General features: G+C 36.1%; 1 protein-coding gene across 2 annotated transcripts in view; it reads right to left on the bottom strand.

Moving 5' to 3' along the window:
* The window catches only part of NBEA (neurobeachin), a 510,817-nt gene that overhangs the window by 319,921 nt on the left and 167,771 nt on the right, over window positions 1-23,125 (bottom strand). For both annotated transcript variants that reach the window (XM_075050577.1, XM_075050576.1), the window contains exons 21-29: window positions 22,718-22,910; window positions 21,428-22,450; window positions 17,048-17,265; window positions 15,406-15,559; window positions 8,544-8,552; window positions 5,869-6,049; window positions 4,616-4,746; window positions 3,226-3,333; window positions 1,324-1,492 (exon numbers count right to left, since the gene is read on the bottom strand). In XM_075050577.1, coding sequence (XP_074906678.1) covers window positions 1,324-1,492; window positions 3,226-3,333; window positions 4,616-4,746; window positions 5,869-6,049; window positions 8,544-8,552; window positions 15,406-15,559; window positions 17,048-17,265; window positions 21,428-22,450; window positions 22,718-22,910 — 2,186 coding nt within the window. The remainder of the gene's footprint in view (window positions 1-1,323; window positions 1,493-3,225; window positions 3,334-4,615; window positions 4,747-5,868; window positions 6,050-8,543; window positions 8,553-15,405; window positions 15,560-17,047; window positions 17,266-21,427; window positions 22,451-22,717; window positions 22,911-23,125) is intronic.

Raw genomic sequence — 23,125 nt, forward strand, 5'->3', positions numbered from 1 at the left:
TCCATGACAGATATCCTATCTCATTGAAACATGCAAATATGGTATTATCCACAAAAAAATGCATTGCTAAAGGAAGAAGATAACTTCTGTATCAAGAGATAGGAAACAGCATACCTATTATTTGGGCACTCCAAGAGCAACATTCATGGGGAAAAAGAGACACGGATAGATATATACATATACACGTACACAGGCAAGACAATCATGGATGAAGTAGTTCACGGAAACCAGCAGTTTCTTAGTGCAGAACCATAACATAGAACCAGGAAGGCACAAAAAAAATCATGATTTCTCATAACTGACTACGTTCATGTAGTACATTTAAAATGGAAAGCCTACAAGCACATGGACTTTAAAAAATATGTGTAAGTAGTAAATTAAAAAATCATGATGAATCAGAAAATAATGACTAAATGTAAATATGACACAAATCCGAAGACAAATTCCATGAAGAATGAAAATTAGCAACTCTATAAATGAAAAATGTAATTAAAAATCAATACAAGCAGAAAAACATACATAAAGAGCTTCATGGACAAATTCAGTTACTGTTTTCAGCTCTTTTAACACAGAAGGTACAGTCATAATCAGTTTTTGAAAAAACCCACCGAACTGACAGTGTAAAATACTTGAAACAAAGCGGGGTAAAGCTTGGATCCCTAATTTCTGAAGGGTTTTGACAGCTAACAGACTCCCTCCCTCTCAGGCTGAAGAACACATGCTAGTAAAACCCACTACTACTAATAAAAATCACAAACAGTTCAGTCAAAGAAGGCAATAGAAATGTTTCCTTTTTATGATATTGTTTCCATAGGCTTTTAAATGCAGGCACCAACGCAGCGGGACTCCAAGAGAGTACTCAGTCCTCCACCACTACCCTTCACAACCCTCCTCACTCAAACAAAAGGAGTTCACATGGGCAAACAGCTCTGCTTGCTGTTTATGCATTTCATGGTAGAGAGTTAAAGATATCTGTTCTTCCTAACAAATAACAGATTCAGGAAGTTGTGCCGATCAACTATCTTGTACTTTACAGCCTTAACTCCATCAGGCACCCTGTTTCTTTTTAATTATTTTCAAATTAAAGAAAAAAAAAGCATAAAAAAGCAATATGCAAATGAAAATTAGTTATACCCTATAAGCAAATATACAGAATAACTGAAATCTGCCAATGTATGTTAAAGAACCGAATGATTATACAGGAAGAAAGTAGCAAGTAATTTCCTATTAGGAGCTTAAGCTACTCACTAAAAATACTTTGTATTAAAATAATTGCAGTTCTAAAACCAAAAATCACATAACATTTGAAGAAAACAAATGTACCTGTACTTGTTGGTGAATTTATTTCTTGTCTGATATTTCTACCTGCCTGGCTCCCAGACCGTGCAGTTTCTCGTTGTGGTTCTAGTATATCGCGGTATTTGGAGACCATCAGAACGGAAATAAAGTAGACTACCGCCAAAGCTAAGAACTGAGCCTGTTTGCTGTCGTCCTGTGTTGGAGAAAAGGCAACAGATGCATCATATCAGACATTTCCATACAATTTTCACACAATCATCACACGGCTTAATAAAAATACCTTCCTGAAACGTTGTACCTGTTAGCACAGTAGCAAATGGATTATGCCGAAGACTTAATGGATTTTCAGTGAAGTACTATGCACACAGCATGTATTAAGTACTGAATTCTACAGGTAATTTGGCAACTACACACATCTCTGGGACTGTGGAGTCAAAAGGCTTTTCAGAAGAGAGGCCTGACTCTGCTCTGAGAGTGCGTTCAAGGCTTCCCGACAGCAAGGGCGACTGACTTCGGCCGCCCCAAGGACGAGACTCCAGAAGCTCCTGCCACGAGAAGGTAAGGGGAGCTACTGCTGAGAGGGACAACTGAGCTCGGTGAAGCTTTTCCAGCTAACCCTGGGTGCATAAGCAGGCATAACAGCTTCTGGTAACATGTAAAAGCAGGAGGGATATGATCATTGTTTTTCTTCCAGCAATAAATCCCAGCTTGTACATTCTGACTTCTTCAGCAGGACTGCCAGCAGCAGCCCTAGTTTCCCAGGACTCTGATTTAAGTAAATGCCAGGACCACAACCACTTTGTTGTCATCTTTTCCTCCCACCCTACATAGTCCACTGTTCTATGCCAACTACCATCTTAGATATCATCCTGATTGAGCTTAAGTTGCTGTAGTTCAACTGAAATGTCTTTTTTTATTTTTATTATTATTATTATTATGGTGTAAACCCCAACACGTTAGAATTAAGACTTCAGCCTCTATCTGCTCCTATAGTGGCTTCAGATTGTCTCAATTCCAGAAGTATGGATTTTCTATTACAAATCCAGTGCTTGCTTTCCGTGTTTTCTGGGTGTTATTTAATTTAGCTGCATGTCTTTGCAGTTCTTAAAATAACTAGAAATCCTCTTTATTCTTTCATAGAAATGCCAGAAACAGTATTTCCCTTATTCTCTTCTCCTCTAGTTAAGAAAAGACTAGGTGACAGAAGATCTCCACCCAAATTCAACCTTGCTCTTTCAAGATGATCAGGTCATCCTGACAAATTTTTTTGTGTCAAGTTCTACTTGCTTCTTTTTAAAGCTCTTTCTAACTTCAGCCTTCAATCCACTTGAACTTAGGTAGGGGAAGTTTAAACATATCTATTTGCGTATAGATAATAATATTTCTTATTGTACTGCTTTCAAAAACAAACACATTGAGGGGCAGTAAACATAAAATGTTTTTTATGCTAAAAACAGTTGCAGACAAATCTGAAAAACATTTTTATATATATTGATGTATAGTATGTGTGTATATATATATGTTCAGCAGAAGTAAAACTTGTCTTTATAAATCAGCTTGCTGCAGTTCTGTAACACATGTAATAATTCTTCCTCCTACCCTGGTTGGACAAATAGCTGACACCTTTGGTAATACAGTTTTAATCAACATAGGTCATAACTGATTTATTCTGGCTGTGATTATTTGGCTGATATAAGATCAAGTCTGACTGTTAAACACAGTTACCTACTAATCTCAAATAGCTTGCAGTATAATTTTAAAGTGCAGAAAGTGGCTGGTAGTTACAAAGCCACGAGCAGATGGTTTGCAGATAATATACAAAGTGCAACACATGAAGGGTATTTTTAATTCAGGTACGATCAAAATCTGTTTCAAAATATAAGTGATGATTTTGCAGAAGAATGAATTACAGCACATATTACTCACCACATCACGAAAAACTACTGCTCGTAGACGATTAATATCAACATCCTGAAGAAGCCTATCAGGGTCTTTTATAGGAGAAAGATTGCCAGGGACATTTTCAAGGGGAGTCTAAAAATAAAAAGTAGTGAGATTTCCCCCCCCCACCAAATATCAAAGCATTTCTGTTAGAACCTTAATTTGACACCTTTTTTAGATATTGCATCAATCTTAGATACTTTTTTACTACCAATATACTTCCAACATAATACTCAGACAAGGGTTCTAAAAATAAAGCAATGTTTTGATTTATTGTCTAATACTAACAATTTAGATAAAAAATTTTACATCTTCCCAGTACCTCAGAACAACTCTATCTCTTCCCAGAGTTAAGATAATAATTTGCACACAAATGGTTATTTCAGATTACAGTTGTTTCATAGCAGTACAATAAATTATTTCTATTACATGTGTTAAATCTAAAAGTGATGAGCAAAAATATTTTAAAACATCAGTTTATGTTCATTTTACTGAGAATTATTACAGACTGCTTTGAGTAACTGCTATTATTACAAAAGCATAGAGTAGTATGCTTCCTTTATAAAATGATAATGTAATACAAATGATGTCTAAACACGTAAGAGTCTCCGTATACTGATTTGCTTTGCACTGAATGTGATAAGGTGGAGAAATGTAATGTTCTTGTGAGATTTAATGAAATAATATTGTGAAAGGAGCCGAGTTTGTAAATGGTATCTGAAAAAGTTTTTAGATAACAAACCCCACTGAATTTAGTAATGAAAATATAGTAGCAAAAAAAGAAATCCTTTACGTCATACAAAGTGTTGTATTTTAGTGATAGACTATGCTAAATTCTTTGAGATTTTAGTTTCAGGACTCCCAAAGTCTTAAAGCTGTAAACAAGTTAAAAAAAAGATGAACAATGAATTAATGAAACTGGAAAAACTAAGCTGTAAATATTAAACAAGTTTCATTCCTAAAATCAGATAGAAAATACTGACGTCTAATATGCATGCAAGCATCTGTTGAAATTACTGGGACTTGGATGTTCCACCAACAAAGATGTGATGGCAGGATTTCATCAAAACTGCAAGTGCCCTGACAGATCAAAAAAAGCTCTGCAGGTATAGATGACAGATGCGGGTAAGGGACTTGCTCTTTGAAGTAGACCAAGCAAGAGTGAAAAAGCTATTTAAATTTGCTCCAGTCATACTACTGCAGTAATGTTTTCTTGTTTCAAATAAACCCCCTCAGGTACTTTTGCTTTAAACCAGTTAATAGCATAAACCTAAGCTTTTGCCAAATATTTGAGAAGGCAGTTAAATTGTTTTCTGGTCCCATAAAGAAGTGGTACAGACTTGTCATTGCTGTTGGCCACCGAAGACTGGGTTACCTTGGTTGCTGCCGACGCAGTTACACCCTGAAGAGCGTCTTGAGTTTTACTGCTGATTAACGACGTCTTGTTCACCCTCTCTCTCTGCCTTTGCCGACATTCTAAGCAGTTTCTCACAGCCACACAACAAACTAAAAAGAAGTGATGAAAATGCTACAAATTAGAATATCTTCTCATTGTTATATTCAGAACATCAATTAGCAGTCTGTACATCTAGTTTGATATGTCAATAACCACGTTCAAATAGTAAGTGCAACACAGTTCTCACATTAGACTCTGTCGGTACTAAGAAAGCATTATGGTGACTTATTCACTTCATTCTTTAGTTGAAGAACTAAATGGTTTATATAACTGCTACCTCATTATACTAAAGTTTGAAAATTATTAGTCCTTGAACTGAAGCTCTCATATGTTATTGATTGTTTATCAACATTTAAAATCTGAAAGTACTTATGTACAGCTAGAATAGAAAAAAAATAGTAGGTGGTAATTTAGAATTTGATGAAAATTGATCCTTGAGAATAAACCACAAGTTTTATACCAGGAGCAGTATCATTATCAATGACCTAGTAAGTGGTATGAATAATAACAGGATAAAACCTGAGTACAAAAATTATTCATCATTTGAGGGAAAAACAAGTATGTGGGACACAACATTAGCAAAACAGCATCATGCCAGATGACAGTCAAAATTTAATGATCACAAGGATAAAGTGATATGGTTTGCATAGAATAGTTTGAATTATTCATATATTTTTAAATTCCCTAAATCAATTGTAACAGTATATAGTAAATAGTGAAGAGAGGTGCCGGACTATTGCAAAATATATTAAAGTCTACAGAGTCTGCACATGCATCCCATGCTTTTAACCTTATATAGCCTATAAGTAGTCTTTCAAATCCATGGAGACTTGGATAAAGAAACGTGCAACATGCAGGCAGCAAAGCAGTTTTAAGGAAAAAATTCTCTTTTTTCTCCCTTTACTTAGTTATATTTAATATTTTTACTCCCCCCCCAAATATATACAACTTGAAATACATAGGAAAGAACAATTTCAGACATGTCATTTTAACTTATTTTTGTGCCTAAACTGAATCAACCTTATAACTGTATCAAATCAATAATAAACAGGATTTGTATTTTATCACATCACAGTCAGTACAAGTCCTTTCCTACATGTGTCACTGTTTGATCCATCCGTAGCTCACTGATCTGTAAGTAATTATTTAATACATACTGTCTGCTGACTTACCGAGCCTTAGGCACTGTCGCATTAGACCTCCAGAAGACATGTTTTTTTCAGCTTCAATCTCACTAAAATTTAGAGAACTGGCAAATACTAGTACATCAACCATTGCCATCAGACGGCTGAGAAAAGTTACTGCTGTCTCTGCTGACATTCCTTGTGTCACTTCAATATTTTCCAATTCAGTCTTTAAAAGGAGATAATTGAATTAAACAGTTTGAACACAACTGAAATATAAAGACAGCACATACACGTACAAATCTAAATTGTTATGCTTAACGACAAATACATTGAGAAGTTATTTAAAAATCTCCTACTATTACCATTAACATAAACTGTGAGGGAAATTCAAAGTAAGACAGCATGAAGAGTGAGAAAATCGTTTACATTTACATGCTGTAATAGACGAGAAAAAGTCTAATATAAATGAGAAAGTTATTAGCAATTACATAAAGACAGAGTGGCCAGATAGTAAAACAACGCATGGTATATAAGGGTGCAACGTACTTTTACATCCTTCCATAGGCTAAGCAAACTGGCAGGTAACAGAGAAAAGTAATTGCTGTCTGTACAGCTTTTACGTGCCTTTAGATAAACAAGTAACTGCGAGGAGTGGAGTGGGAAAAAACAGACAGTTTTGGCCTGTTTCCACAAATCGATTCTCCCCGGGAATGCTCATAGGGAATAGGAACCTGACAGAGCACAATTCTCCCGGAGATCAGAGGAGAGCACGGGACGTTTACTCCCGCACGACAGCAGCAGGGAGGAAGGAAAAACACGACAAGTTACATGGCGAGCAGCTCCCGTTTCCCAGAGAAGGGCCATTGCTTTCCTAATGTACTGACGGACTCTCCTTAATGGGAATCCACAGAAAAAATGCTGAATGAGGTCAGTATTTCTGAAATCTAAAAAGGGGTCATGTTTTTCTCCAAAAAGATACTTAGATGTCCAGAGTCATGTTTTCAAATGTGTTCAGGTGCCTAACAGTGCAGATAAGTGAGGAAACAGTAAGTTGAATTAAACAAATAAATATCTGTTTAAATACTTTTACCTCTGGAGCTAGGCAAAATTGAAAACGGAATTTAGTACTTAACTGTGTCCACATTTATATGCCTAAATACTGTTTTTAAAATTGTTTACAGATGGTCGATTCTTATTGATTGTCAACAAGATTTCACATTGCAGGGTTTTTCCGACCAGAGAGTTCGGTCCCTTTGAAAGGTATTACTTCCATTGTGTTTGATTATTTTTATTCATTTGCTTAGAAGTATCTCTAACAAAAATTCAAAATATATTTTGTGCTGTTAAGGCCATTTCCTTCCAAAGAAAAAGAAATACAGAAAAATTAAAAAATCCTTTATTTCCATACCTCTAAAAAATTAGTATCCTCACTCATGAGTCACTTTTTAGAATATTTTACATCCAAAGTTATAAAAGTGCAAACTGTGCCAAACGGTATTAAAGAAACAACCATTCTGAAAGATGAAGGATCTAATGTGGCACGTGTCACCACAACGATAGATACCACTTCATTTAATTTCTCTTAAGGATGTAACACGTCGGTTACGTGAGTGATTTAGGAAGGGCTGTCATCTGTCTGATTTGCCCAATAATATCAGAAAAATGGTAAAATGACAACTCTCAGAACAATTTCCAGCCTATCTTCTTCAGCCAGGTCTCCCCCCTAGCATGTGTTGTGTTCCTACTTTTTGGAAAAATAAGTTGCTGGGTTTTTGTAACAGACTGGAACATCATTTTTGAAAGCACTCATCCAAAGAAAATATATTTGCAAAAATCTATAGCCACAAGAGTCTGCTAGAAAAACTCATAGGCGGCTATACAAACTTGAACTTCAAACTCATGCCTGAAATAACATCAGGCATGCTAGTAGCCAATTGACTGCCTGCTGTTGATTTTTCTCAAGCTTCAACTGTATTGCATCAATCATAGTCTTAAACCTTCTCATAATATCTACTGCTTTATATTTTTTTTGCAAGTTATTTAATAAATTCATTTTATATAACACTTTAGTGTATTTTACCAAGATTTTTGCAAACTTTGAATTGAAAAAAATCTCTTTTTTTACAAATCTCCCTAAAATTCTGCTGGATGGAAGAAAAAAAAAAGACTGACAGTTTTTTATAGCAAAACTTACCATCAGTTCTACCTGTTAAATACAGCACATTGATATTCTAACAACGTTTAAAACAAGCTTCATTATTGATGAAGCTGCCTTCAGGTATTAGCAACATTTTAGATAGGTGCAGCTCAAAAACTCTTTTTAAAGAGAAATGATCACCATTTCATGACTACTCAGCGTACTTTAAGAGCAGTAACAAGTGTTCCATACAATTAACATGTTCTGAGCCTAAAGAGTTTTTCTATTGACAACTATATATATATTTTTATAACTTTTAATTTATAATTTAAATTAGCTCATAGACCTGCCTACATTCAGTCCAGTAGCTAACAGTAAGCATCATATTTGACAATGCATTAAGTTACTCAAGGGCAACATGCTAGGAAAAGTTAACAATTACACCCAATCAATTGCTATTCACATCCTACTATATGATACAGGAAAATAACAATAATAATAAAAAAAGCCAAAATATTAAATGATCAAAAATAAGGTATTTTTGAAAATGCAAAAAACTGAAACTTACAGCAGCAATACTAACCTTAGAACCCTGGACATGCAACAGACAAAACAGACAACAGATCACAACAATAAAAGAAAAAGAAAATTATTTAAGTTAACTAAAAATACAATGTAAAATTGAAACAAATTAGTATCTTGGATTTATACATTTGTTTAATTTATAATTAGAACAGCAAAACATTTCAGCTCAGCATGAACATTTGAAAATAAAGAGTTCTAAGAGATAGCTATGCACAAGGAAAACTGTAAATCTTGTATTATTACGGAGTTCATGTAAACACTGATTCTTCCAAACCAATGTACAGCTTTTATATAGTACATAGAGCAATTTTATGAAGCAATGTAAACCAAAGTAATGTTTTCACTGATTATATAGAAATAAAATGAGCATTTTACAACAAGCCATTCAACTGAAATGTAATAAAGTAGTTAATCCTTGTATGAGGAGGCAAATACATTTAAAATGCTTTGACAAAACAAATATAAATCACAAAAAGCAAACTGGTTCTTCATGCATAACGTTCCTTCCTTTGAAGCAACACAAGATAGTTCATTATAAGTATTACATTGGGGTGTGATTTCTTCAACGTAAACCAGTATCATACTGGATATTTGAATGCTTTTGAACCACAGAAAAAAACCTGAAGATTTACTAAGCCCCTGGGACTGAGTTAGTCTTCAAATTTCAATGTTCACAATTAAATAGGTGTGTTAAATTTTTATGGTTTAGCTTTAGGTACAAGCATTTTCTCTCTTATCACAATAAGCTAGGAACTAATCCTTAAGTTTTCACTGGTCATGTCTTAAAAAGAGAAAAACTGAATTCTCATGAGTATGTCCCTATTTTTGTCACTTAAATAGTGGAAAAAAACTAATCTAACAAAGAAAAACAAGCTGAAACAAACTGCTTTTTTTCCTTCTGGAACAGAAAATACCATGTTCAACCAGTTTTTAAATGTGTCTTCCTCTTTTGTAGCTGGATGCACCTCGAGAATTAACCTGTGGCTATTATCTCTCGATTACTAGCTGACAATTTTTACATCAGTGTGCCACTATTGATTCTGGGAATTGTTATAGATCACACAGCACCTGTGGCACCACATGAGTCATGAACATGATAATGCTAACACTATATAGAGGACATACAGAAAAAATATCTCTTCTTGTCTTTTAATCCACAGACCTAATAAGGCTGTCTTTAAATGTTTAATTGAGTTTTGTAGACAGCTGTTCATATAACACCAGCAGCCCTCAGATCACAACTTGAGAGCTGCTGTTTTAAATGCTGCAAGCAAGAATTAGAATTACAGACTTCACAGAATAAGTGGAAAAACAAACTAATTGCAAGGGGCCTGGAAATTTACTCTCAATTGTCACATACATTTCAACTCCTCAAATTTCTTTTGCCATACTCAATGTCCTCAAGTCCTTGTCACAGCTGCTATCCTTGTAGTAAGCAATGATTACTTCAAATTCATAGCTTGTACACAAAGTGTTTTATCTGGCAACCAGCTGCTATTAACAGAAAGCTTCTTCTGCAAACCTGTTTCCTTACGGCTCCCCAAATATGGTTTTTTTCACACCTGTACACCATCTTAAAAATGCCTTTCTTATAGCTGTAATTAAAAAAAAAAGCCTCAAGGACCTCCCCCACAGAAAGGAAAAAAAAGGAAATCAGTATTTTATATTTTATGACCTGCCTATAATATTGGCAGAGTTATCTAATATCCCTAATTTAATAAGCAAGACATCAGAATCAACAGTGGAACACACTCCAGCTTATATTGTAAAAGAACAAAACTGGTTATATTTTTTTGTTAATATTTGCTTCAATTCAAATTGTTTCACATACGCAATTGACAATCCTTTAAAAACACCAGCATTTGAAGAAAGTCCTTGTACAGACCATGAGACAGAGGTGGTATAGAACTGAAATTAAGGGAAATACTAAAACATGTGGGAATAAATGACTGTGAATCACAGTCAACTTTCCCCCGTGTTTCATACAAACATATAACCTTCACTGTATTCTTGAGTCACTCACAGACTTGTGAGTGGGTTGTTTTCACAGATAATGCATTTTTTCTTTTCTTTTTCCTATTTGTATTTAAAGGCTCCTGTTCACAGCACTATTCAGATCATCCTAGTCTGGATTGAAAAAGCAAGGCAAAAGGCAGGTTTCTATTACAAGAATTCAATAGTGAAGAAATTCCATAACTAAGATTGCCTGTTCTACAGCAGACAAGGGATCAGGGGGTAATCTTCCACCCAGCCCAGAAGAATTGCCATTTCACTCCAAATTCTAACTATGCAAAGGAAAAAGTCTTTTTGAAATGGGAAATTCCCCAAACATCCATCTTTTTAAAGAACTATGACAGTACTGCTTTTTCAGCAAGGGAGGGAACACAATACAAAATCTGTTGCACAAAAGAAAAAAAACCCAACAAACCACCTGCAATTCCTCCAACATTCTGAAAATCATTTTGCTAAATTTATCCCTTGGTTCTTTTCTGCATATAGCCTTAATTAATTCACGCATCTGATATTCAGCATCTATTCTACTAATGGGAAATAGGTGAAATGCCTTTAAAAAAATGAGAGGCAATAGGACACACCTAATAACAACTAACTCGAAAGAAAATTGTTGAGAAGAGAGTTTTGTAACAGACATTTAGGGCTGTTTAACAATGAGCAGCCCAGGATGAGGGCTCGCTTGAACTCAGACTGACATGCTGAAGTCAAGGAACTCTGGATAGGTAGGACTGCAAGATCGATAACGAAACTACGTGTTTCTGTCTGTCGCCATCTCTGTTAGAAAACAAGCAAGCTACCTCGTAAAAAGAGACGGGATTCAGCTCCAGGTTAACAATCACTGCAGTCGATGGACCCTAGAGGGTCTGGCTGACCAGCTACTAGATGTCTACATCAGAGATAGCTAAATAATTTGCTTCTATTGAGTAGATCTCCGTTGGCTAGAAATCTAGCCCACACACAAGTACTTCAAGTGGATACCTAAATTTACCCTAATCTCTTCCTGATTTCCATCCTGTTTTATCATTCCGAAGTAAAAGGGTGGAATGACCTTTACTGTCTGTTCTATAAGCTTTTTGCTCTCATATTTCGTTATTCCAGACCAAAAAGTAAATTAACTTTTAGAAGTAGATGTAAATACGTGTCTGATGCCACAAATATGACACACTAGGAGGAAATAAGTAAGTACTACTTCAAAATTTCAATACAGGCCCATAAGGCCTTCAGTGGGAATATTTGAGTCGCCATTCATGAAAGTGAAAAAGGAAGAAATGAAGTAAAATGAGCTCATACTTGTTGATAAACTCAAGATGTGTATGCTACAGAATCTACTAAACGTGAGGGTTTTGACACCCCAGAAAAGCTCCACGGAATAGAGATATGGAGGATCAGAGGTTTCCAAAGACAGACAGACTAAACAAGATGAAGACTCTCTGGATTCAAACAGGCACACCAGGAGACATGACTCAAGCCTACAAAGTCATAAATGATATGGAGATTAATAAAGACGTGATTAAACACTCCTTTCATAGCATAAACAGTAAGGCACACAGTGACTTTATACATTTAAGCAGGCTTAAAAAAGCAAAGACAAGAAGTGCTTCAAAGGTTATATAATTACTTTGTCAGACTCAATGCCGTAGGATATTAGGGAGGCTAAAAGCCTAAGTAGCTACAAAAAAGATTAGATAAAGTCTAGAAGGATAAATTCCTCAGCAGTTATTAAACACGACAGCCCAGACACCCTCTCTAGCTGTTAAAATCCTAAATGCTGAAACGAAGTATCATTAGAGCAATCAATACGCTTGCTCAGACTTCTGTATTTTGACGTAAGCTGCAAATAGTTGCGGTTGGAGGCGGAAAGCTAAACCAGCTGACCCAGTATGGCAGCTTTATGTAAGATGTGAACGGCTTGCTTTCCTAAGAGTAGTGCAGTACTGCTCGACCGGACTTCTAATATCATGTCCAGTTTAAATTACAGAATCACAAAAATCACACAGAATGACAGAATGGTTGAGGTTGGAAGGGATTCATGAGAGGCAACACAAAATTTGGACTGTAGATCTTGCAGAAAAAAGCATTCATTAATTAATTACCTGTGACATGGCAGGTTCCTTCCAAAAATTGAGAAACACTTTTTCACTGTGAGGGTGACTGAGCACTGGCACAGGCTGCCCAGGGAGGTGGTGGGGTCTCCATCCTCGGAGATACTCACAAGCCATCTGGACATGGTCCTGGGCAGCCGGCTCTAGGTGACCCTGCCTGAGCCGGGGGGCTGGACCAGATGACCCCCAGAGCTCCCTTCCAGCCTCAACCATCCTGGGATTCTGGGATTCTTTGAATCAGTGAGGGAGAAAGCATATTGGCTCTTCCCTCCCTTGAGAGTTACTCTGGCAGAAAGTGTCACTACAAAACCTGCAATGGAGTCATCATATAAATCTTCCCGTTTCAGATCTCTTGTCTCTTCCAGTCAGCAGCTCTTGGAAGGAGGAGAGTGAGACAGAGTCTTTTGTAACTGACTGTAAGCACTGGACTACTCTGGCCTTTCAAGACTGAGAAGAAACATTCCTTCACCACCAACCCATCCGCTTTCTCCACAGCAGTTCAAGGAAGCAAAAGTATTAGAAGTCTAAGAATCAGTACGAAACTTCTTTTCGTTCATCACATGATGGATCTTCGGAAGTGGTCCGATGCCCAACAGGGCATCTGGTTCCTCCATAACTGTGATCCAGACCAGTACTACGGGACAGAACCTTCTCCAAGAAGGAGGAAGGATGTGCTGGGCTCTCTGTATCTGTCACAACGATGGATGAATAAATCCACCTTCCTGCTCATGGGTATGGATGGGTGGTGACGGAATGGGAATGGAGTTGCATGGGAGTGAAGAAGCTCTCTGCTAGGTGGAAGAGATTATGAAATCATCACCTAGATGGTAATGGTTATTTCCAGGTGAAGGTAATTTATGATTTTATCAATTACTCCTTCCCACCCTCCCTGTACATCTGGGACAAAAGTAATTCCTTTTTTTTTTTTTTTTTTTAATTTCACAGGGTAGGATTAATTCAGTTTGAAGCCAGCTACTGACCTTTTAGTGAATTAGTTTATTTCACAATTTGTTTTTATTTTATTATCCTAAACACATGGCAAAATTGAGCATTTAAGTAATACACACAGTTCCCATGTAGTGGTGAAATGCCTGCATAATATACAAATTTGAAAATGTAGTATTTTGTATCAATGCATGAAAAATGCTGCTATTTTAGCCAGGCAGCATCCACACACAATATTTTAACAAATGTATGTGTAATTTATAAAGCTGTATCACCTATCTGTCTCTACACACACACATATATATTTATTATCCAGAATAGAGGGAAATGGCGAACTGCAAAATTATTGTTCTATAGAATGGCTCTGCAGTGTCATAAACCAGGATAAGAGCTAAAAACCACAGAGACCATTCAGTGGAATTGAAGCCTAATTAATGCTGTGCCTGTTTTATGTTTTTATATGAAAGATGGCAAAGAAAACGTCTTCATTTTCAAATGATGCCTAAAAGGTTTGTTTTAAAAAATATCTCCCAATGTACTTTTATCTAAAGACTGATAGTACAGCCTGCATCTCAAGATGGCTTGGTGTGCACTCTCCCGTACTTGTCAATATTTACAGTGAAGCATCTGCAAAATCTTTTATTCAGCAACCCTGATGTCATTCTTGTGACTACAGACAACTAAAGTCTTTCCTGTGAGTCTTGCACTTTTGCTTATAGCAAATATTTTCCCAGTAAATACAGTGAAAACAGTAAAGACACAGCATTTTACCATTAATTGCCTGGCTGAAAGTCATATTAATGTTTAGCCAATTGCTAGTCCATACATTCATACCTTTCAAATAAAATCGTGCAAAACAGGTTTCTTTGCTAGCTAACTAGAAGTAATAGTAGAGGCAAAGTAAAGTAATCTCAGTTGCTGAATGGCTAGAACAAGGAATTGAGCTTTTAGTGCCAAACTACATTTGTAGCTTCCAGTGCCTGCTAGCCACATTACTTCAGAGAAGCATCTTTGTCCCTTCTGGGCCTCATTTTTTCCCCTTTTAAAGACCAGTATTAACTACAGATGCTTACGGGATGCTCAAGATAAAACATTTAGTATGAAAGAAATAGTTACAGATATTATATGCACAGACAAGGCGTCACATTCAAATACTGTAATTACTATTGACAATAATGCAACATTTACAAAATATTTCTCCCTTTTTCATGAAGCATTCTATTAGGCTACTCTGCCTGCCTGAGCTGTGATCATTTAAGAACTTACAATTTACTAAGAACATCGGAGTGCATAAAAATACCAGACTATTTCAATACAAGATTTAAAAAAAAAAAAAAAAAAAGGAAATGCAGGTCAGGACCTACTGAAGGAAGAAGTAAACAGAGTAGTGAGGGGATGACTTCTGGTATCATTTGGCATGCAAACAAATGGTGGCCATGCAAAACAGATTTACAAATATCAATGACTAGCCATCATAAAGCATGCAGTTTTGTTACAGTAACCAGGATGCTTAACCATGATCCTAATGGTCTTCTATTTCAAACGAAATCTTAAATACCTATGAAAGTATATTCTTACTTGTTACTACTTCTCTAATAAAATTAGCATTTCAAATGCAAAATATTATAAACACTCTGTATATCAAAGCTTAACAGTTTCGATTATAGATTTAATTTTTTTGAAGGAATTAGCAGAGAGGGGACAGGAGTCTCTAAAGAAGAAAAAGTCAGCTGTAAATAGTGGTTTGTATTATTAAGAACAATTTCTAATATGACCACTAGGTGGAAATATTGTACTTACAGTTGGAGAAGTGGCTGCTGACAGCAATGGTAAAATTCCTCCACAAGCAATAATAATATTGTCTACCATCTGGGAAATGAGGTGTATTGTGTTGTGTACAAAAATAATATTTTCATTGCTATTGACAAAGTCCATCACAGACTTTGTGGAATGACTGCAAGAATAGAAGAAAGGATGGATTAAAACCAAACAGTTAAAATAAAAGTTTAGATAAATTTATTCTTTGCAACCAGACCGTGAATGTTTCTTTGATATAGAGCCAAAATCTGGTCTGCAAAACTTTGCACGTAAATTGTCTAAAAATCTGAACAGGAGTAGTCCACTGAACAAATTGATTGCTATCTATTTTCACACCAGGATTAGTTTCAGATTCCCAGTTGAGAACAACGGCTCGTAACCTTTTATTCCCATCAACCAGTACTTCACTTCACAGTTCTGCTGAAAGCAATGGGGTGGTTTCTTCAGTGTGAAAGTTATTATTTAATTTTAAGAGTTCACCATACTGCACCAGTGCCATTTGAAGCACCCTTGATAACACCTAATGATAACAACCTGCTAGCATTTTAAAGAAGAAACTTGATAATATGATGATACCTTGATCTAATATTAACTTTATTAACTAATATTAAATTTAGCATTAGCAATAGCTTTGCAAGCCACAGATGTTAATAAGATTAGCTGAAATCTCAGCAACTCCTAACTGGCGAGAAATTGTCCCATGAAACAGTCAGTCCCCAAAAATATAAAACACTGTGTGAAGACATTGAGGAATACTCAGTGAATAAGTATCTTCTTTTCCCAAACCAACATTGTTGCCAGCCCACAAACAAAAATTAAAGGCTTCAGTGGAAAATATACAAACTGAACTTTAATCTCCAAGTGTTACCCTAAACACAAAGTACAAACCCCTCCCACATATTTGGCCAAAAAAAATTATCAAAAATGTCTATTTCCTAGTGACTATCATAGAACAGTTCACCAAACTGGAAATTAAATGCAATATAAATTGGTCCTTGGGTATAACCATGCTCAAGTTTTCTGAAAATGAACTATTCTGTCCTGGAAATGCGATTAAATAGTGTCTATTACACCTAAGTATCTCTGTTAAAGTGTACAAAAAACCTAGGAAATCACATTGCTGTCATAAAATATAATATAACCACCAAGACTAACGACAGCCGGGACCTGGCATGCAAAAAAAAATTTGTGAACTGGAAAGAGCGATTCCTTAGAAAATGTTACAGGAAAGAAGTTTTATTTCTAAGGTTTGCAGGTAGAGAAGCTCTGTTTTAATTGATCAGTTGAAGAAAATGGCCATTAGCAGACACACAAGTCTCCCTCGTGTCTGAAACAGAAGCAGCAGATTCTAACGCTAAACATAAGCTGAAAGAGCAGATCACTTTAGTTCAGTATGTATGAGTCATAGAATCCCTCAAGAGAACAGAAATTGTAACCTGTGAAATAGAGCTGTTACAGGCTGGGAAGGGGTGAAAAGAGAAGATACAAGATACAGAAGGGCACTTCAGCTAACACCAACTCTTTCCCTTCCCACTATCCCAGTAACATCCTCTCTACAACACATCTAATTTTCCCTTGTTGATGGAAACACAAATCAGGAGTTAAAGAAGCAACAACTGCCTACCTTCTCCAAACATGTACATCTGTTTCTAGTGCAAAAAGCAAGTCCGTCAAGAGCCGCTGGTGCATGGGAGACCATTTAAACTCTGGAATTCGAAACATAGTTGTGCGTGGACCTGGACTAAACTGTCGTCGCTGCTCTTCAGTCATTGGCATTCCTCGAAATCCCAAGTCAACACGTAAATCCCGGTCTTGCTGGGTGACAGATCGACCCTGTACTGCCTACATCAACAAGAAGTTCAAAAATCACGTTAACGTTTCGTAATGTGTTTCTGAATGGAGTGCAGAATTTGAGAAAGAATGGGCTAAAACTGGACTCGAGCACAAACTACAGGAAATATTGATATTCCAAGGCAGGCAGTATCCTTCAGTAAAGGAGCTGCTCCAATTCAAATGAATCAGCACCAAGGGGCTACGGCTGCCCGTCCTCGCAGCTATTCACCAGTGGTTTACACTCAGGTACTTCACTGGAAGTACTACAGAAAACACCAAATGCAGCACGTACAAGGTCAGCAGCGACAAGACTTTGTTTACGGGAAACAACTATTCTTTTGTGCCAATAACACAATTTTCTTTGAATATTTGACTCAAATATTCATGGACAAACTACACAGTGATGGCTTCAAGGAATCAGAGTACTTTTAGACAGCTCCTCATTTTCCCAAACCAACGTATTTATCTGGTCTTTTTAGCAGGATCATTACAGAATCAAGTTGAGTCTCCCAAATCTCATTTTGCCAATTTTGTTAGCCTTTGTTAATTGGTTAACAGTTTTATGGATCCTCAGGACATTCTTTAGATTGGTGGTGGATGTGAATTTCATTCCCTTTCAATACCTACATAGCCATGACTGTTTCCACTTGGTGATTAGGATAAAAGATACACATAAAGCATATGATAGAGAATACTTTGAAGGAAAAAGTAGTAAAGAACAAACATTTTGACTGAATTTGAGGCAAATACTCATAATGAAATTACTTACAATGTGTAACATCTCTGAAAGGAAGAAATACAGAGTCTGATCCTTGAAATTATTTTAAAGTGACTTTAGATTAGCTTAAAACTGGCAAAACAGAAAATATACTTTTTGCTCACATATTAATTTCCTGATCTTAGCATGCTGTTTTAAATCTGGACATTTAAAAGCAAAAAGACATTGATGAAATATTTAAGCTAGCAGTGTAAAAATGGACATGGCACTGGACTTGAGCTGGAAAGCTTCTTAGATCTTTAGTCTAATTTTGATCTTCTGTGGCCAGCATTCTGAGAGCAGGGCAGGTTTCCTTCATTCAATTTGACCTACTGGGATCAAAACTGTTACTGTTGCTTTCATTTCCTATGGTTTTCTTAAAGTTATCTTTAAATGGTCCTAAGATTTGAATTTTTTGCATCTGCATAGTGCTTTCAATTCTATTTTCAGGCTTTCCTAGTTGGGACCATAGCAAAGAGTTAATTTTATATTCTTCAGTGTTTGGTCTATTATTGATAAAGGCATTAATTCTTCTTAGAAGCAAGCAGGAGTTCCCATCTCTACTTTGTTGTGCAATATGTTGCTTCCTTTCAGTCCATTTGGACAAAAGGCAGCTTACTTCTTACTCGTAAGGTGGGGAGCTGATCGTAGATCTGGTTTTAGAGAATCTGAGGTTAGCAACTCCATTCACATACCACTTGTTCTCTTTTGGGTACAACTACAGGTGGTTGTCATGTCAGCAGCAGTAGTGGTATAACCGTACCATAACAGGAGAGCTTTTATCTAGCCAGTAATACTGTATTTGCAACAATGGGCTTTCATATGTATTGCGTAAACCACCATGAAACCCAACTATCTACACTCGGGTGGCCAGTCTTTAAGTCATTTTTAGTGTTTTCAGTGGTCTCAAAGAGATTAAACGTAATGTGGCAGTTCCCACGCATGCTGCAATCAAAACTCCAACCTTGGGCTCCACTGTAGACATGTTAAAATTAACATTGCTCTTTACTCATTAAAACAATAATGCTTGATTTATGTTCTATTTAATACATATTTCCATCTTTTTTTTATTAAGGTTAACTTAATTTAAACAGAAAAGATATAACTATGGACAGCTTACAGTTCACAGGGTATTTTGAAACACCCTAAGAAGAGATCAGAAAATAACAACAATTCTGGTGGTTAAACAGTTGATAATTTTTTTTTTTAAATTATTTAAAAGATATATTAATGGCTACAGACTTAAATCAATTCATTGTAGTTTGTAATTGATTTTGGTGGGAAGTAACTGTAATTTAAGTAGTGTAAGGAGAATCAAGGGAGTTAAATAACTTGTAGAATCAGACTCTTGAAGAGTACGCAGTTTGTAGATAATTTGCAGACCCAAATGATACGTTAGGAATTTTCTGAGTAACTAAGAATAAAACATTTGGAAAACATTTTGTTCTCCTATCTTACAAGGATCTGATAAAAGTTCATTAAGATTTATGTATCATTTTAATCCTAACAAATTATAGGCTTGAGGAATTTACATTTTTATAATAATTCAACTGTTATAGGTAAAATTCATCAAGAATTTTTAAATTTAACCTCTTTGGTTAAATAACACTAAAGTCCCTAAGTCACACCAACAGGACTTTTTACAGTAGCTAGTACAAAGTCAGGTTATGTCTTTCATTTAAGATTTATCTTACAAATTTACTGTGTTTCTGGGTGCATATATGTACATAGCAAATGAATACTAGCATTTCACTTGTCTTTTACTCTTTAAACAAAAATCCATATTTCATAATAAAAACTGACTGATTCTTTTTCTTGCTATCCTCGATTCATTCCATTTATCAGTTCCCACGGTATTAACAGTCTTAAAGTTAAGACGTAAAATAAGGTGTTTGGGAACTGGTAGGGGTAGATACACTATTCCTGTCAAGAGCTTTCAGGGCTTGTTCTTTATTACACAGAATGCTTTCAAATATAAGGATGCCTACACAATGCCTGATGGTCTGTCACTGATGTTATGAGGATTTTCACAGTTTTGGAAAAATACTTACAAGAGAACCCCCAAACTTTCCTTATAATACCTGTCTCAGGAATGCAAGAGGCTCCATCTACTTTTCTCTTCAAAACAGAGGTTCTTACCATAGAAGAGAGTGGTCTTTCTGTATGTCAGAACCCACTGGTCTGAGTAACTGGTTTTGGGGGTTTTTTTAACTTTTTTTTTTTTTTTTTTAAGGGTAGGTATTTTTTTTTTGAAACCACAGATTGTTTAAATAAATTAAAATGTCCATTCACTGGAGTTTTTCTGAAAGTATTGTCTCCCTGAAAAACAAAGCAGGCAGGCTGATCTGTGTTCTTTCATCAGATGACATGTACTTTGAGTGTACTTAAGTGTGTCTCTGAAGCTCTTTCTTCTGACAATTTGGTACACACTACACAGTACTGGGCAGAGCAATTTTTGCAATTTTTGTTTGGCTCATCTTCTATAGTTTCAGGAAGTCTGCCTGACTTTAAAATCCTAGAAGATAAGTACTGGTGTACATACTGGACATATAGTCAGCTAGTAAAATCTTGAAGGTACTCAGTTCTTCCACCTGATAACATACTTAAAAATACGTGCTACAGTCTCTGAACAATGCCAGTGAGGAAATTCATCCTGTGCTTTAAAAGTTCAAAGGGATCCTACATTTTCCTGTGTATACAGAGTACAAGTTCTTTCAAAGAGTAGTCTTCTGTCTTGGCCTTCCCATTTTCAGAATGCTATGGCTCTCGCAAAACCACTAATTTCTCAGAATTTTTCAGAGGGAGACATAGACAAGAAAGGATCTCCAAGAAGAAAGTAGATACTTCTTTTATTAATCATCTCTGGTCTGGAAATCAAGTCACAGTTTTTCTTCTATTATCCCTGAACTATTCTTTTTCTTGTGTTAGGATCAAATATGTAGATTATTTATGCCAGTGTTTCTGTACAGGAAGAAAGAAAGTGTACTAAAGTGCTGTAAGACTACACTGAGAAAGGTACAGCAAGAGTAAAAAACACTTCAGTGTGTATTTCACAGTAAAATATAGGTATTTCTAATCTTAAGACATACTAACAAGAAAGTCTAAAGCAGAATTCTAAGAATATCCGTTAATCTGTCCAGAAGAACTAAGGAAAATGGATGAGAGGTTCTCTTAGCTAATTTTTTTTAAACCAAAGCATCCACAATTGCAATACATATTTTCTAAAGAGACATGAAAGACTTCACAATCCTTACATGGTATGGCATTTTCAAAGCAAATGGGCTTGGAGGATGGACACCTTTCATATAATTAAAGAAATATACTTCAAACATCTCTCAGATCTCATACTATCAATTTATCCAGCAGCAACAAACAGCGATTACATCAGACACAGCTACAGCACTTGCAACTTACCTGGGTTGTGGTAGTTGTCTGGATCTTTCGTATCTCCTTTCCTGCTTCCTTACCATCATCAGATCTTTCTGTATCTGATATTATGCTTCCTGCATCAACGCTAGGTACAGTTTTGCTGCCAGAAGACTCTGTCTCAAGAGTTGTGGCAGTCATTTCAGCATATTCTAACCCTTTAGATGATGAAGCCAACTCCCTCTCAGAAATGCTACTCATTCCATCTGAAGTTGTGTGAATCTTGAACTCCTTGTCCTCTATGATACTTGAAGCACATGTTATATCTACACTACCCGTCATATGTGCAAGCAATCCCAAATCATCATTTACACCAAGATGCATCTGTGTCTCTTGCACATTTGGAATAGAAATGTGATTACTTGAAAGTTCAGGTAGAAGTTTCTCCTCTTGACTAGGTATTTTATCAAAGAGAAATGAGGTACTGTTAGTAGTGGAGGGTTCATCTTTCTCATCAGCCAGAGTTATTAATGGACCATTATCTTTCTCCTCATTCTTCTTAATAATACCTACACTTCCATGAACATTGTTCTGGAGCTTCTCAACAGCAGCACTATATACATTATCTAGAAGAGATTCGACTTCTACAAGTGCACCATTTTCTCCAGTTACCAGTGTCTCTGGTGATAAATCCATATCATCAAGTTTTACTTCAGTAGCTTCTACCTTTTCAGCTTTTATATCAACTAAAAGGTCATGAACTTCCACATGCACTCCTCCTCCTGGTCTCTCAGCACTTCCAAGCACATCGTCTGACACCTTTGTAGCCATGAGCAAGTCCCTCGTATCTGTACTGACAGGGTAGTCCGTTTCACTTTCTGGACTTTGACTTTGTGAAAGGTCTTCTATCTCTCGAATTTCCATTCCACCTTTTGCTCCTGTTGTCTGAGAGGAAAGACCTGAGATGGTGCTCACGTTCCCCTTCTTCCCCTTTTTTATGTTTTCTTCCTCTTGCCTTTGATACTCTTCATACATTTTTGCTAGATACTCCTTGTGAGCCTCATATGTGACCTTAAAAAGAAAAGAACAGATTATGTGGATGAATATACCTGCTACATGAACTTGGACAAAACCTAACAAGAATCTTAACAAGATATTACATATGGCTTACAAATTGTTTCACAGCAAAGGACCTACAACGATGACCAAAAAATGCCACCTTGCCATGTATGGAGATAGCCACGAGATGGCACTAAATCACTTTACAGCTTATCTTTATCGCTAGTCCCTTTGGGGGAGTTACCAGTACTAAAAAAACATCCACGAGCCATTTCTTACCTTGGAATGAGCTATTGAAAGAGTATCCACCCACACTCTCCAGCCTCCCCATTCATATTTTATTGCATGATACAACAGAATACGGAAAATGTTGTAAACCATCTCTGTGATCTTCTGCTCTTCAGAGTTCTTAGGGTTAATGTATCCCAGAGAAAACATCCAGTCCTGCCACACTGAACACTGAAGTAAACATCTGAAGTGAAATAATTAGGTCAAAATATATCCAAAGACAGCTTCTTTATTTTAACATTATGATGTCAAAATGGAAGAACAGCTCTGAACATCAATCCAATAGTAGGAAGAAACTTAAAAATACTTCAGGATGAATAAAAATGTAAAGCATATTCTAAACAGAGGAACCAAATCTTAGTTGCTGAACTGAAAAGAGTTACCACAACCCTATTCCAT

The sequence above is a fragment of the Buteo buteo genome, chromosome 18 (genome assembly GCF_964188355.1).
Source record: "Buteo buteo chromosome 18, bButBut1.hap1.1, whole genome shotgun sequence".
Classification (NCBI taxonomy): domain Eukaryota; kingdom Metazoa; phylum Chordata; class Aves; order Accipitriformes; family Accipitridae; genus Buteo; species Buteo buteo.